Source organism: Centroberyx gerrardi, chromosome 21, assembly GCF_048128805.1.
Source record: "Centroberyx gerrardi isolate f3 chromosome 21, fCenGer3.hap1.cur.20231027, whole genome shotgun sequence".
NCBI lineage: Eukaryota > Metazoa > Chordata > Actinopteri > Beryciformes > Berycidae > Centroberyx > Centroberyx gerrardi.
In genome coordinates, this window is record NC_136017.1 from 15,284,851 (window position 1) to 15,300,949 (window position 16,099).

Below are 16,099 nucleotides of genomic sequence, written 5' to 3' on the forward strand. Positions count from 1 at the left end.
CCAGAGGTGATGGATAACTGTTATTTAAAATCCTCCACCTCAGTACTTGGAAGGATAGGTTGGGAGCTGAGAGAGTGACAGAGATTGATGATGAAGATCCATGATCACCTAAGTGTTCACAGGAGAGAGTCACACCCCATTCAGATACTGTATCTAAGGCCTCCTCTCCTCTGGCATTAACATGCGTCGTGTGTCCAAATATCTAGATGTCTCGCTTGTTCCCCATCCACCAGTATCCTGACAATCCATTTTTGACAAGTATGTTACTGTCTGAACTGCATGATGCCAGTTTGGTTTGTATGCGCTACCTTGTTGGGTCTGAACACTACTTTAAGTAAATTGGAGACATTTCACTAACACTTTAATGTTAATATGGTCAAATTTTATGTGTTTTTGCACTATATAAGTACAATTTGACACATGTTAATGCCAGGTGTAAAGGTGATCTAAGCATCTCTGAACTGAAAACAGTCCATGTCTAGAGGTGATGTCTCACTCTGTCCACCAGTCCAAGGCCCAGTCTAAGTGTTTGTGGAGCAGCAGCTGAATTGGCAGGAATCATTTGGTACTTATGCAATGATTTGCCTGCAAGGCTTGTTTTAATTTGTTTTGTCTGTGAGGTCGCTGGGGGGCTGGACTGGAGGTCACTCTTCCATTCTGCAATCTACGAGCTGTCATCCACCCAGGTTCTCCTGTCCAGGCTCTAAAAGCTGTTTGTTCCATCCAGATTCAGTCAAGTTTGGCTATTAATGTCCAGCTCTACAGTCCAGTCCGTTCAAAACCATTCACTGTGTACTCAAGCTCACTTTTAAATATATGTTTGTATGTACTCAAGCATGGCAAAATAAATTTGTAGACATTCAGAGAGTTTCTTCCAAAGAAACATGAGGCTCTAGTGAACGTGTCTTTTCTCAATGTGTACAGCGTAGCACTCATATCACTGTGCACACAAGCTAGCAATAGGTACTAATAGTGTATTAAGGCGCTTTGGATAAAAGCCTTGACCTACTGGTCGAAAAGACATCCACCAAACAGTATGTACTATGTCTTCTTATAATATAGACTGACAGAAACACAAGCGATTGGTCTCCAGATCAACAGAACCTGAATATAGTCTCTCTCCTTTCACTGCGTGTCACAGCAGGCCATTTTCTTTTCACTGATTGATGGACACAAAATAAAAGTGACAACTGGAGCAAAATGTTGAGCTTTTACAAATATAATGCTCTGACAATGTCAGTATGCATTTAATATGCATAAACTTGGCTGTGATGCTATGGTGGATGGAAACGCCTATCAAATGGCTAGAAACACCCACCAAATGATGGAAATGCATACAAATGGCTGCAAACATCCACTGATTGGCTGGAAACACTCATCAAGTGGCTAAAAACACCCACTAAGTGCTCATCAAATGGATAGAAATAGCTACTGTCTAATGCAAATGCCCACCAAGTGAAGGAAACGCCCACCAGATGGAAGTGGAAACACCCTCCACATGGGAGAAAGGTTCTGGACAGTGTCAGGCACTTGGCATTCAGCATTGTCCTTTGGCCTAACTTGAACCACGAACACTCTGCTCACCAGCTAAATTGAACACACTGTCTTATCCAATCCTCTATCTTAAAAGAAATCCATCAATTCATCATCCATCTGGAGTGGCGGAGCAGCGGTGCTTCTCAGTGCGTTTACACCGAGGGGCTGTCATGCAGCGTCAACCACGCTACATAGGATAAATATCAATATCATTTAACGCTAAAATAATGTTATGTTACTAGGTTTGGCTGGGACGATAAAGGCACGCTGTACTCCAACGGAGGTTGGCACAGCTCTATTTGGCCGGAGCAAGGCTCTTTGGCCAGCGACGATTTAATCACCGAAACCCTGGAGTTTCCCAGGGGCGCTCGGCACACCGAGGCCCAGAAGAAGCGCAGCACGCTGGGGGACAGGAAGATGAAGACCCAGGGGTCGATGATAGAGTTGACGGAGATGAAGCGCAGGGCGATCAGGTCCAGGCGGTGAGACTCCTTGCGCTGTCCTGTAGAGTTGATGTACACACGGATCTGATAGACAGACAGGAGAGCGGAGGGCAAGAGTAATAGAGAGGAATGAAGGGAGGGAGCATGGGAAAGAAAGAGTGTGTTAGATTAGCAACCAAGCAACTGGTATAATCCCACTGCTAACACCACCCATCACAGAAAAGATAGGCAGACTGACAGGCGTATATATCCTGTTAAAGCTGTTACTGCGGGTGTGTGTACAGTCTGAAAAGTTCCCTGCACACACACACTTTCACAACCAGGATGTTTGCGGAGAAGAGTAAGCATATAATTTAAAGAGGATGTTTGATTTGCGCTCCACATCAATTTGTTTGCTTCTCAGACAGATGGTTGAGACAAAGACAGACAGCAGAACACTTCATAAATCATTGTGTGTGTGTGCGCGCGCGTGTGCGTGTGTTTATGTGTGTGTGTTGTGGTTTTATGAGGCAGCACGAGGGAGATGTTGAATGTTGATGCAGATCCAAACCGAGGTTCCCAGGCCGACATCCAACTGAGTTAGGTTACACACACACACACACACACACACACACTAAAAAAATACAAGGATATCTATACCAGTGAAAGAATCTTTGTAACAAGGGTTATCTTGTATGTAGAGAAATGGAGGTTATCACTGTCTTCATAGTATATTAATACACTAATAACATTAATATATTGTGAAAAAGCCTTTCCATGATCTGGAATATATCAAAATGATGCAGGGAGGAATATTTTTTCCTTTGACATGAATTTGAACCGCTTCCTGGTTTGGGTGTCTGGTAATTTGCAGTTGGGTGGATTACTGATTAGAGAGACTGTCATCTGACCTGATGCTGACCTTTGACCTCTCAGTGGAGGAGGCTCGCCAAAAGATTAATTTCTCCCTCTAGGATCAAGAGAGTATTCTAAAACCATTAACACATAGCCGTCTAATGCTAAATCATTAATGATAAATGAATTGGAGTGAGGTTCAAAATCCATATTCACATCTAAAATCAACACTTTGTTTGTCAACACACCAGAATTTTGTGTTCACTTTGAACAGAAGTTAGATTTTACTGGTGTTTTTCTGACTTAACAGAGAGACAAGCCCTGCATTCCCGAAGAAAACTCACACTTGATGTACTTTTAGGCAGAAATCATAAAATGAAGCTCTCAACAGATGTCACAGGATGTACATTACACTAGTGGTGCTCAACCTGGGTTCTCCATACTGTATATCTACACCTATAACAGGGGATCATGACACAAGCATGACTTAGTTCTTGGGGGTCGCGGGCCGATAAGGTTGGGAACCACTCCATTCCAAAGTATTCAAGCTTTTTGACTGAAGCAGCCCTTTAATACAGTGGTTTTTACCATGTGCCATCGCTGCCAAGAGTCAGCAGGGTTTCATTCCAGCCAAATACTTAGAGATTTCACTGATTAGTTCCTCCTGCAGACTCTCTGGCCTCGACGGCTCACGGTTGAGAGCCGCGGCTTTAATACAATCCATGGAAGCTATGACTATTTCACAGGTTTAGAAATCGCTGCTACTGCTCTCTCTGGGGTCTGGGAGGAACAATGTCCAGTTGAAATGAAGGAAAAAGTGACCTTCCAGAGTAAAACTACTCACCAATACGGCATTTCACACATCTCCCTTTCCCTTATTCTTGCCCTTTCTCTGAATTTTCCATTCCCTCTCAGCTTCTCTCGCCATCTCAGCCTTCCACCCACCTTTCTCTGTGAATTTCTCATTCTCTCCATCTCCCTCTCTGCCTCTTTATCTTTCTCTCTTTCTCTCCCATTAGAGCTTTGGTTGTTTTTTTCTGCTAAAATGACGCGGCTTTGACTCCCGTAAGTGCTCCGAGCTAATTGAGGCCCAATTTCCTGAGACAACGGTGGTTGCGCCAATATCATTGCGCCGAACTCATTACGCCTATTTCCTTTGCTTGATGGAACAAACATCCAGGGACTGAATCGCTGCCATGGCGACTAATTGGCTCTTTTTTGAGCAACTGTTATGAGTGAATTCAGAGCGGTGCTGATGGTTTGTGATTTGAGAGTTAGGCAGACACAAACAAACAGCTAGACCAGTCAGTTCCAGTCACAGTTCGACTCTTGTGTAAACACATTCACACTGGGAGCTGCCCAGTGCAACCACAGTCTGCCCAGTATAAGCAGCTCCACTGCAGCAAATGGCAGTTAAGAGCCTTGCTCAAGGGCAAATTACCGGTAGCATTCACTTTTACAGATGTTTCCTACCGGTGCGGGGATTTTACACCAAGGGAAATGGTAATTTGTTACGCAACTCAAAGTGATGACGTAAACTCTCTTATGACATTCAATAACTTTGGAATGAAAGATCAGTGAGGTGCGGTGTGTGTATTTGTTTTAGTACAATCAGTCCAAACCAGAACAGCTCTATGCTAATCATGATTTATTTTTAAACGCAACCACACGAGCTCATTAATGTAATTAGTGACGGGCCCTGCTGTGTGAGAGGGAAGGAGAGTGCGTGTGTGTGTGTGTGTGAGAGAAGACAGATTTTTCTGTTTTGCAAGGTTGAACCGTGAAATCCGACTCTCACTACGCGCCCCCTTTTCTTCTCACAGCCCCAACAGGAAACATGTGTAAGTGTTGATGCGACGCGTCCGCGGGGAGTCGATGCTCCGCAGTCTGCCTGAGTTTCAGTTTGAGTTTCATCTTCAGTAATAAAATGTGAATATAAGTTTAGGATGACAGGAGTTAGAGTCTTAGATGAGAGGAATTAGAGCTCGTCGTAGAAGTCAGAAGCAATAATCCTTTTATCTCCCATTCTGTATTTTTCTGTTTGAATTGAAAGTTTTTATGGTTGGCATTTATGTAAGTTCCATGACTGCAGGGCCTGGGAAATCCATTAAAACGTCTTGGGCAAAAATGCCCATTGTACAAATTCCATCGATGTCTTTTTAATCTCAATATTCTTAATCTTTGTTTTGCTTAATTTCTTTCTTTCTGTCTGGCTCTACCTCTCCATCTATGTCTCTTTCTCTCTGTGTGTCAAAAGGCTGCACTCTGTCCTTTTAAATTTTTAATGCTATCAGAGATGACTGGGGGCACAGTTAGGACACACACACACAATCAGGCCACAGACAGCTTCATATCTGTAGAATAATGTAATATGATCATGGCATGTGTGTGTCTGTGTGTGTGTGTGTGATATCCTGACCTCAGACTGTGGTATCACATTGCAAGTCGGATGCCCACTGGTATTTATATAAAGCTCTGTATGAATTATGTAGTAGTAGTGTGTATGTTTGAATATGTAGCCTGGAGAGGCTTGCTGCCACAAAGCAAACATCTAGACTGACCAAGATGACAAGAGTAACTTAGCAATTTCGATTTGGGACTTTTCCCTTTAATTGCAAGTGAAAAAGACTGTGTTTTCCATATAGGGAATGCACGATCAATTAGCCACCAATCAGAATCGGCTGATAGACTTTAAATAGGTCATCAGTAATCAGCCGAGCAACGTTTCAACTGCCTGATCATGAAAACCATCGAATGTACACTAATTTGACAGCTTGCATATATTCATGTCTGACATTGCGTTTTGAATTTCATAGCCAAGAAACAGTCTTCTGTAATGGGCAGAAGTTACAGCCTAATGGTGCCTCAAGGAAAACCTTTTTCATCAAGTACAAACTAACATGTAATAACTCTGTTTGGATAAAAACTATGATTTATTTCCTCATGGTTAGTCCAGCAATGTCAGGCAGACATAAGAAGAATTTGTTAAACACAGTGCCTGATTGAAATGTGTGTGTTTATGCTTGCTGTGCAGTCTGGGTAAAAAGCATAATTTCAATCGGTAATCGGATTGGACCATTACAAGATCGGTAAATGGAATTTTTAGGGGTCAGTAACTAGTATTAGCTGCACCAGTTTTCTGCCACCAGCATTCAACTCTGCACTGCAGTAGTTTGCAAGTTTGGAAGTATAACTTTTCGGACTACTTATTCTGAGACGGCCAAGTGTTTAGAGACACCATCCTGCAGCCAAAAGGCCAATGGTTTTATCCCCGCCACAGCCAATGTTTCCATTGATAAAAGTGTCACTGGACAGGACATTGGAGCCCTGCCTGCTCAGGCACTGTAAGTCATTCTGGATAAGAGCATCAGCTAACATGCAAAATGTAAAATGGTCACTATCAGTGGATCAGATTGAGCATTTGTCTATCATCAAGAAAGGAATAAAATGTGCAAATTCTACCTTAGGGTGTATTTGCATTTGAAATGGGAGCAAATCTCTCTCTGCATAATCACTAAATGTGTGCTTACAATGATATATAGTAAAAGGTTTCTACACATTTCTGGTGGGCTACAAATGGAAATGGCTGCCAGCAGGTTAATGTGGCCATTCTGTGGAAATATGAGGAAATGAGAGGAATATGACAACCTCAGGTAAGTGGTAGAATTGTAAGGATGGCACATTATTCCCATTAAAAGAAGCATTTATCATGGAAGGCTGAAATTACTGTCATCACAACGACTTCTGTCTGCAGGGTGAAATGTGTAGTGATTATCACTGGAAGTCTGACAAAGAGTAAGACTGATAACTAGACACAAAGACTGACTGACTGAGCGACAGACAGACATAGAGAGACACATGCCCAGCCAAATGAATGAAACCTGTCTGTTGACATGTAATCAGTTGGTAAGAGAAAAGAGGAATGGAAACAGGGTAACTGCAGGTTTCAGAAAGCCAAATGTAATACTTTTCTATGACCTTGTTAATGCTACAAAAAAATCTGGCAAAACCAGCCTATTTCCCACTGAACATAGCCAAAAACATTATGAAACTATAACTGAGCAATATAAGAAGAAGGGCAACAGGAAATTAATTGTTTAGGGACATGATGTTCCACCTGTATTAATATTGGCATGCACATGTGTGTGTGTGTGTGTGTGTGTGGCCAATGTGCCCAACTGGATAAACAAGTAATGTACTACAACTAATGAAAATAAAATCAACACTTCTGCTTTATGTGAAACTATGCAATTCATGGCATCTGCCTTATTTTGTTTGCCTGATTTTCTAACTCTGCCTAGATATCACTGAATGACAAATCTGTATCTCATTTTCTAGTTGCATCAAAATGAAACTGAAAGCCTGTCATTACATGGTGAAAAAACAGACCGCTAATAACTGTAGTTAAGACATTTTACCCTAAATTTAAATAGTTGAAGACATTTTCAGACTTTTAAGGGCCTGTGGAGAGACGATTTATGCTTACCTAGATTGAGGACCATTTTAATCTCTCTCTAACTCTACCTCTATTTGCCTTTCTCTCTCCATTCCCATTGCTTTCTCTCTCAATCCCCTCCTCCTCTCTCTCTGTCCTTGTCTAACCCTGCCGTACCTGAGTCATCTAGTGATCTACCTAGTCATCATTCGCTCTCCTGATGAGGCAGTGAAGAAAGCCGATGTAGAGAGCTGATGCCAGCGTCCTTTCCTCTGACTACACACCAGCCTACAGTAGAGCATAACCCATACACAGTGGAGGACATTACACTGCTCAGTACCGATGTCTGCTTGGTCAATGCCCTGTGGAAGTGTTGGATGTTGTCCACTGATGTGTTTGGCGAGCACTAGGTTTTCTGCCCTGGCCAAGCAAACTGAAGTTTCCTCCCCACAATAATATGTAGCGGAGACAAAAGTTTTCTAAATTCAATTGATGATATTGTGTCTGTTTTATCACTTTTTTAAGCACTTGATTTCTGTTTTATCCCAAAAACTGAAAGCTAAAGCACACTAAACTGAACTAAACTAAAATCTAAACTAATTAACCCAAAATTTGGATTTGTGGCCTGTTAATCAAGTAAAACTGACCCTGGCATACTAACAAGCAGTATCTTATTCAGCCTTTTACATTCCAAGAACTTGGAAAGGCTTTGGTAACACACCACAGCAAGTGGCTTTATCTTAATCTTCAATCTTCCCGTGACCCACCATGCGTCCCACCCAGGCTTTGAAAAAACAGATGATCACATACAGAAATGATGCAGATCTGGGTATATAAAGACGTTCAGATGGAAAATTCGATCCGAATTACAAGAGTTCAAAATTCTATAAGTAATGCAAATGTAACCCTACGTTTATTAGTAAGAATAAGACTTAAATGTTTTAAATCTCAAAAATACCATCTCGTCTATCTTGGTTGACAGGACTGGCTGCATTGACCAGACAGAGGTTGAGAGGCTGTGTTTTAACATTATGACGACATGCCGCTCATTTCCGCTGTGATGGCACAGGCACTTTGTAACTGATTTAGTGCATTGCTATTAAATCAAATATGGTGCAGAATTTGGCAATTGCTGCACAACTGAAGGTTGTGGCTGCGTTTTATGGCTGCTGCTGAAACACAACAGTGTCCAAGATGGGAACTTTGGCCCATCACTGCAGTCCACTGAGTCCACAACATCTTATTCTGACAGGAAATGTATTGATTTCCCATAATGATTTCCAGTGAAACATCAGAGCAAAGGTGCTTACCAGGATTCTCAACAGCATAATAACTAGCCAAACTAAATAGACGATGAGTCATTTGTGGTTGAATTTGTGCTTCAAAATAACTCTATCTATCTATCTATCTATCTATCCATCTATCCATGCATCCATCCATCTATGCTCAATTTAATCTATACCAACATTAACTTTATCTAAAAAGGACTATAAATTTGTGAAAAGAAATTGAGCAAAGCTGTCGCCATTGTCCAAAATCAACTTTTTGGCTCACCTCCAAGGGCTGGTAAACTAAAAAAACAATTACCTGCCAATTACAACTTTCACTGGCCAAAATAATTAACACATATTTTTCATAGAAAGAGGTAATTTTTCATAGAAATATGTCAAAATTTGCAGAGGTTTAGATGTTACCACTTTGTGTAGAGCAGTGTAACAGGCTTCACATGTGTGGTAAATCACTCTCAGATCCACTTCCCAGAATCACCATTACTGCTCAGTCAAAGCTGTTTTTTTCATTCCTAAGTCTAATTTCGGGAAAATTCAAGACTAAATTTCCAACATTAACAAATCTTGGCTGTCTCGTTGCAAGCTTTAAGATCAAACTATTGATGTTCAGACATCTGGACTGAACTGGGTTGCCATCCACTGCTTTTCTACATAATATTAGTACTATACGCCTGTCATTTTTGCTAAAATATTTTATTGACAACAAAGTAAAACCTTGTCTCAGGCTGTGTGCAAATGACAAAATTGTCAACTTCCTTTTCTTCGTCCATCCTTCTTTCAAGTTTGCTCATTTCTCCTTTCCTGTTTAAAAGAGGGATCTTTTTTTTTCCAGTCATTATCAAACCATTCATATCCATGTTCTTCTTCCCTCCCTCCCTCAACTTTTAATGTTTCAGCTGTTTTAAGATCAAGCTCTTCTTCCCATCTTTCCTCCTCTTTTCAACTAGTCTTCCTTTATCAGTCAGTTCCCTCTTTAGCCTCCATCCTTCCGTTCTTCCATTCAACTTCAACTGTTTCGTGTGTTTTAAAATGAGACTTCTCTTTCATAATTTTTCAGCCATCTATCTTTCCTGTCTTTATCCAAAAGTGTCTCTGTTTTAGATTTTACCTCATTTGGCTTGTCCCTTTTTTCTTTCTCTTTTTAATATACAATATAACAAGAAAAACAATAAAAAATACCTGACGTTCTCACTTCACTACTATGCTGGGACCATTGTTTAGTTACAGTCTGGCCCTATCACATCTATATTTACCTGTGGTATAAACCTGTGGTTCTGATATTTCCTGTCTACAACTTAGCAATGGAACAACCCACAGTCTATTGTATTATTCATGAATAGTTACATTTCCCCAAAATGCCACAAGTGTGCACCTACACAGCTCTACACATAGATACACACCACCTTGCATAACCTTTATTGTATATGCTCCAACTGACATTTTGGTGTATTTTTGATAAGATTTATCAGCTTAATTTGTATGGCTGGCTGGCATTTGTTTCCAGGCCCGAATGAGTTACGTTCAGTATTACTGTCAATCATATTGTTATCAACTTCCTTTCAATGTAGGGGAACTTAAAAATAGATGTTCTGAAAAGGGAATAATGTTGTATCAGAGGGTGTAGCAAATACAAATGGGGAGTTAGGTGATATTGGCCTCTTACTAAAAATTGGGCCAGTCAATGTCATCAACCTCTAGTATAATGGATATGATGCAGTTTGAATGATTACATATTTATAGTAGAATTGATCAATACTATACTGGTTGTCTATATGAAGCTTGAATTGATTGTAATGCAACATTTTGATCGAATTCCACGCATGTATGTACGAATATGCTTTATTGTTAGGTTTAGTGTCCCATGGTCTAAATGCTGTTTCAGAGTCTTTTCCACCCTGACAAGAATAACATTTCCAGGGGAACACACTGAATACTTGTGATTTGGGGATTTTTTTATGGCATGAAAATTATGAAATACTGAATATCTGCGCAAAATATCTGCTACCGACAGTTCCACTCCAAAACAATCTTCAAAAACTCATATCGGTGGAACCCTACTTGGCAGCCTCCCTGAGCAACTGGCTGCTCATATATAGCGGATGGAGGAAACCTAGTGAACCCTGTGCATCACTGGTACGTCAAACACCAGTCCCACAGCACCACATCACTCACAGCACCCAGCAGCTGTGACTCTATTGACCCAATGATCTATTGGGCTAATTAACCCTAACTAATCCAATTAACTGCTACTGTACTCAATAAGCCCTATGGAAGTAAATTAGTCCTGGCAAAAGTGATTCAACAAGGTCAGCCGCTGCTGACAGTCAATGGTTATCTGGATGTCACCCTTACTTGCATAATGACTGTGTGTCTGTGTGCATTTGCTTGAAAGAGAGTCAATGACAGCAGTGAGAAGTGCGTGTGTGTGTGTGTGTGTGTTTACACTAGGGTTGGAGCCATTCATGAATTGAATTGAGAATGCATGGTAAATTCCAATTCAGTTCCTGGAGTTGGAATTGCACCCAGATCTAAGGAAACAGAATTGGATAGTGGATTGAATTCAACTTCTTAGAGAGGTTGACTTGACTCGCTAAACATTATCAAACATTATGAATCAAATAAAAGACAGTTACACAAATCAAATCATAATCTTTCAATCATAATGTCTGTATTACGATTACATGTTCTGCATCAAATGCCACCTGAAAGGTTCCTATAACACTACGTGTAATCTCAGATATGTGGTAAGAATTCCAATTCTGTTTCCTCTAGGTTTTTTCAAATTTCCAGTCCAACTCTAGCCTGGTTCCAGACTCCTGAATCGCGACCCGCCCACTCTTCAGATTTGGTCGAGAGATTCAGGGTCTGGTGTTGCTCTATTCAACGTCGATATCTCGAACGGAAAAACGATCGGGCCAATCAGCGCCTTTGTGGGCGGGACTAAAGTTTGATCCGTTCGTGCAACAGTTTTTCATTGGCGTTTCGGCAGAATAATATTTGTTGAAATCATTCCTTAACCAACATATTGTCTTTGCAAACACAATATTTTTGTCAAAAACGACCGACATTCTTGGTAAAATTAGTAAATACACCCGGCATCAGTGTAACTGAAAATAACGTCAGAGCGGCCGGATACGTCAGTCACTAGTGATTGGTTCAGATACGTCAGTCACTAGTGATTGGTTCAGATACGTCAGTCACTAGTGATTGGTTCGGGGAAAATCAACACCCCCCGCACAGAAAACGGCTAACATGGAAGCAATGTCAGACTGAATAATGGAGTGGAAACGAAATGGCCATTCAGTCTGAATATCAGGCTAGTCCAACTCCTCAGTTGACTTGGAATTGATGAGTTCATTCATGAATTGACCCAAACCCTGGTCTACATGTGTTGGTTCCACTACTATCTTACCACTAGCGGCAGCGTGCAGATGATGAAGATGACGGTCATGAAGACCAGCAGGATGAGATGCTCCACCTCCTTGGCCATGGACATGGCCCGGCGGTCCTTCTTGGACCTCGTGGACAGCGTCATCGAGCCGCCGTTCCTCCTCCGCCGCTGGTACATCCTGACCAGGTGGTACACCACGAAGCCGTTGCACGCCACGATGGCCAGCACCAGCGCCAGCATGACGGTGGCGTACAGGTTGGCGTACACCCGGTCCTTCCTGCGCTCGGGGTTCATGTCGATGAAACACCACGTCCCGGGGCAGTACTGCACGTAGTCGCCGAAGCCCGCAAACGGGAGGAGGCAGAACAGCGTGCAGAGCGAAAACACGAAGGGGATGGTGACATAGCCGCATTTTTTGGTGACGTGGCGGCTGTACAGGTAGGGGTGCCCGATGGCGAGGCACCTCTCCAACGCCATGGTGAAGAGGAGCGACATGGTTGCCAGGCTGAAGAAGGTCATGCTGACGCCGAAGTACTGGCACACCACAGGGGTGTCCGACATCCCAACCAGGGTCGTGTTGAGCGAATACGACACCTGGACCAGCGGGCTGATCAGGCATGTCCCAGCCAGGTCCGTGACCACCAGCGACGTGATGAGGACGTGGAACAGCGTGCACCGCTGCGGGCCGCCGCGGCTCGTCTCTCTACGCCGGCGGATTTCCAGGACCACCAGGGCGGCGACGTTGCCGAAGACGCCCGCCGCGAACATGACGGCACTGATCACCGGGCTCTTCCGGGGGTCGATGTGGAGCTTGTGGTGGCACGGATCATCATCAGTGTCCATCGCGGTTCCAAAAAAAGAGAATTTAAGTAGAAATTGTGTCCCTCTGCTTCCCAAAAAAACGATAATTCAACGATGTAGCTTAAATTAATGTCCTTGAGCTGCTGTCTGCATCCATCCTGGTTAAACAATGAAAGAAAAGAAAAGAGAATACAGAACAACTGTGAAATAAGAAAGAAGATGAGAAAAAGGTTCAAATCAACAGCTTAAAGGGGAATGCTGCCCATTTTTAATAGTAAAATATGGCTTTCTCTAAAAAAAAAAAAGGCAGGCCAGGAACAGCTGGGTCAGGCCACAAAAGCAGCTTACATTCCTTTACATTACTGAAAAGGGGGTGTGCCAAATTAGCATCCAAGGTACCATGTGACCCCAGAGGGGCTCCGTAGCACTGCCTGAAGGGTAGAGAAATGACATATTCTCAGTATTGAGAATGAGCGGCATTCCCCTTTAATCTGATTTGACTGTCACATCTATGGTGGCGTAGATGTTGTCTGTGTCATCTAAAACCAAGTTTACTGATAACATAACTCTGACAAAAAAAGGTCTCAGAATAACTAATTAAAAACATTTTAAGACCTTTTTAATGCCACCTGGAACTGAAATTAATACCAATTTAAATAAAAAAATAAATACAAAAGCTGTCAGAAACAGTCTATTTCTGACTGAGTATAGCCAATGAAAGTTCTGACTTTAAATGTGCAGGATAAGAAAAAAGACATTACGAAATGAATAGTTTAGGGACATGATGGTGTGATGTTTATGTAAGCAGATGCAGTAAAAACTAAGATATCTGCCATATTGTATAAGCCCCTGGCTTGTCAGACTATGTCAGACTTTTTCAAACTTTTTAAGGACCTTCAGATACCCTGAAAAATGCTGAAAATGTCATTTTCATAAACAGGAACAATTTGAATTTATCAGCATAAAACCATGAGTTTTGAAACTCAAAGTTGTTCCTCTTTCTGTGTAAATATGAGCTGAGAGGCTGAATTTACAACAAAAAAAAAGGAAAAAAAAAGTAAGCAACTTTTCACACTGAATTTTCTGTTCACGTTTACCAGCTGTGGTGATGAGTCACAGAAATGTGGCTTGTCTACATGTGGATTCTCATGTTTCACTCGATCTATGCATCTATCTGCTTTTCTCCTTCTCCTTTTTGCTTTGTCTCCTGAGAAAAAGCAGCCGTTGCCTAGTCAGAAAAACGTGGAATCCCCGTGTGTGTGCGTGTGTGTGTGTGTGTGTGTGTGTGTGTGTGTGTGTGTGTGTGTGTGTGTGTGCGTGTGTGTGTGTGTGTGTGTTTGTGTGTGTGTGCGTGTGTGTGCGCGCGTGTGCGTGTCTCCCTCTCTCCCAGTTCAATTCAATCTGCTTGAATGGCAGATGAACAATATTGGCAAAGCATCTAAATACAATTGAATGCAAATTATGAAAAATAACTATTAGCCTACATAACATTACACATCTGTTCCACGTGTGTGTGTGTGTGTGTGTGTGTGTGTGTGTGTGTCTGCTTTAACAGGGTGCGTAATGATCATCTTACTGACTCACCTACAGTGACAGTCATCTGTCCAATACACAACGTGTCCACTGGACTTTTACTCATATTCTCCAATGTTTCGCTTATGTCTTGTGGAGGTTTGGGGCTCCAAATCGATCAAAAAAAGACACTAACAACTGTGAATTTGTGCCCCTAAATACAACACGAAGTTCCCAAAGATGTGTCCAAGTCCAGGTCTATGTGCGACTGGTTGCGTTCGGTGGAGCTTGTGGTTAGTTTCAATCCAAAACGCAAAAAAAGAGAGATTGTCTTGTTGGTTTTGTTCCCAGAACGCAGGATGTTCCTGTAAAAAGAGATATAACTGTTATAGGAAATTCAGGATGAACGAAAAGTAGTAGCTGTCGTAGCCCCGATACATGCCGTTCTCTCTTGTATGGAGAGAACCAATACAAACGTCCATTCAAAAATTTGACACTTTACTGTTTCCTTGCTTATTGGCAAAAGAATATATGTGGTGGAACATGATTTAACTCATTTAAGACATCGTTAGCGTCTTCTGGTAAAGTCGGCATACAAGTGGTCGACTATGCAGCACTTAATTTCAATAAAATTTCAACTTTTAGAATTGGTTGACACTTCTCCCTACCGCCCTCCGCGCTGTATTTTGACGGAAGAAGGTGGTGGGAACAACAGGCGAACCACTTGTAAAAGTTGAGATTTTATTGCAGTAAGGGCTGCCTGGTGTACTGGATCTATGCCGAAATGAAGAGTGGCTCCTAACGATTTAAAACAGGTACTACCAGGTATGTCCGTTTGTCGATAAACAAGGAAACATCACACTGCCAGGTATTTTAAATACAGTTTGGCGTTAAGGTTTGGCGCGTGCCAAGGCTACAACGGCAGAAACGCATCGGTTTCCAAATAGTTCAGTTCTCACCTATTTTCTAACTTGCTCCCCGTAGTGTAGATGAGTATTTCCGTGATTTCCAGTGCAGGTTTAGTTACAAAGTCCAGTAGTTAATCGGAGCTTATCGTTTTATTCAGTTAAAAAGCTGCTTCAGTTTAAGGGTGAGGTGTGGAGAGGGTGAAGCGGGCAGCGCTGACTGAGGCAGGCATGAATGGGCTCGAAAGCACAAGGACTGATGCGCTGACATCATATGGCAGGGACACGCCCACCCCTGGCAGATTGGCATTTATGCTGCATTCATGTCATATGAGAAAGACGGTCGATACAAGCTTCCTACTTGAAAACACTGTTCACCTCAGCTTTCAGCTGGTAAATAGTAGAAAATACTGTTCATTTTACTATTCAACTGAAAAATACCGTTCACCCCAGCTTTCCACTACTAAATATGACTCTGGAGCTCGGGTGTGGTGGTGGACTATGGACTATTGGTGAACTATCACTTTGAACCAATGGCTATTCCCATATGACATGAATGCAGCATTTATTGTTCTAAAACCACTGGGAAGCAAGGCCTTTCTGATGTAATCGGTTCAGGGCAGATGCCTCAAGAGGTTTGTTTTTATAAAAACATTAACATTAGCTAATGATTGTGTGTACCAATCACATGATGCCTACAATAGACATTTAAATAACTGAAACTCTGTGTGTATGGGGTTGTGTGTTGGACAATATGTCATTCAGATGCTGAACTCCTGATGAACTCCAAATCAAGTGTCCTACATTATATTCCTGCCGTCTCACCCAATGCATGCTGGAGCATATCCCAGCATGCATTGGGTGAGACGGCAGGAATATAAGGTGACCCTGAAACATGGGGGAAGAAAATTAATGAAAGAGTTTTTCTGATTATGACTCAAATGCATCATTCT

General features: G+C 42.0%; 1 protein-coding gene across 2 annotated transcripts; it reads right to left on the reverse strand.

Annotated features, from left to right (window-relative positions):
* Positions 1-1,369: 1,369 nt before the first annotated feature.
* ptger2a (prostaglandin E receptor 2a (subtype EP2)) lies at positions 1,370-15,336 on the reverse strand. 2 transcript variants are annotated; one of them, XM_071914832.2, is made up of 4 exons: positions 15,201-15,336; positions 14,314-14,606; positions 11,950-12,887; positions 1,370-2,063 (listed from the first exon to the last, which is right to left on the reverse strand). In XM_071914832.2, the coding sequence occupies exons 3-4, from the start codon at positions 12,769-12,771 to the stop codon at positions 1,767-1,769; spliced, it is 1,119 nt and encodes a 372-aa protein (XP_071770933.1). In that variant the 5' UTR covers positions 12,772-12,887; positions 14,314-14,606; positions 15,201-15,336; the 3' UTR covers positions 1,370-1,766. The 2 variants fall into 2 exon arrangements, with proteins under 2 accessions (XP_071770933.1, XP_071770932.1); XM_071914831.2 differs by having other exon boundaries at positions 14,310-14,606.
* Positions 15,337-16,099: the final 763 nt, after the last annotated feature.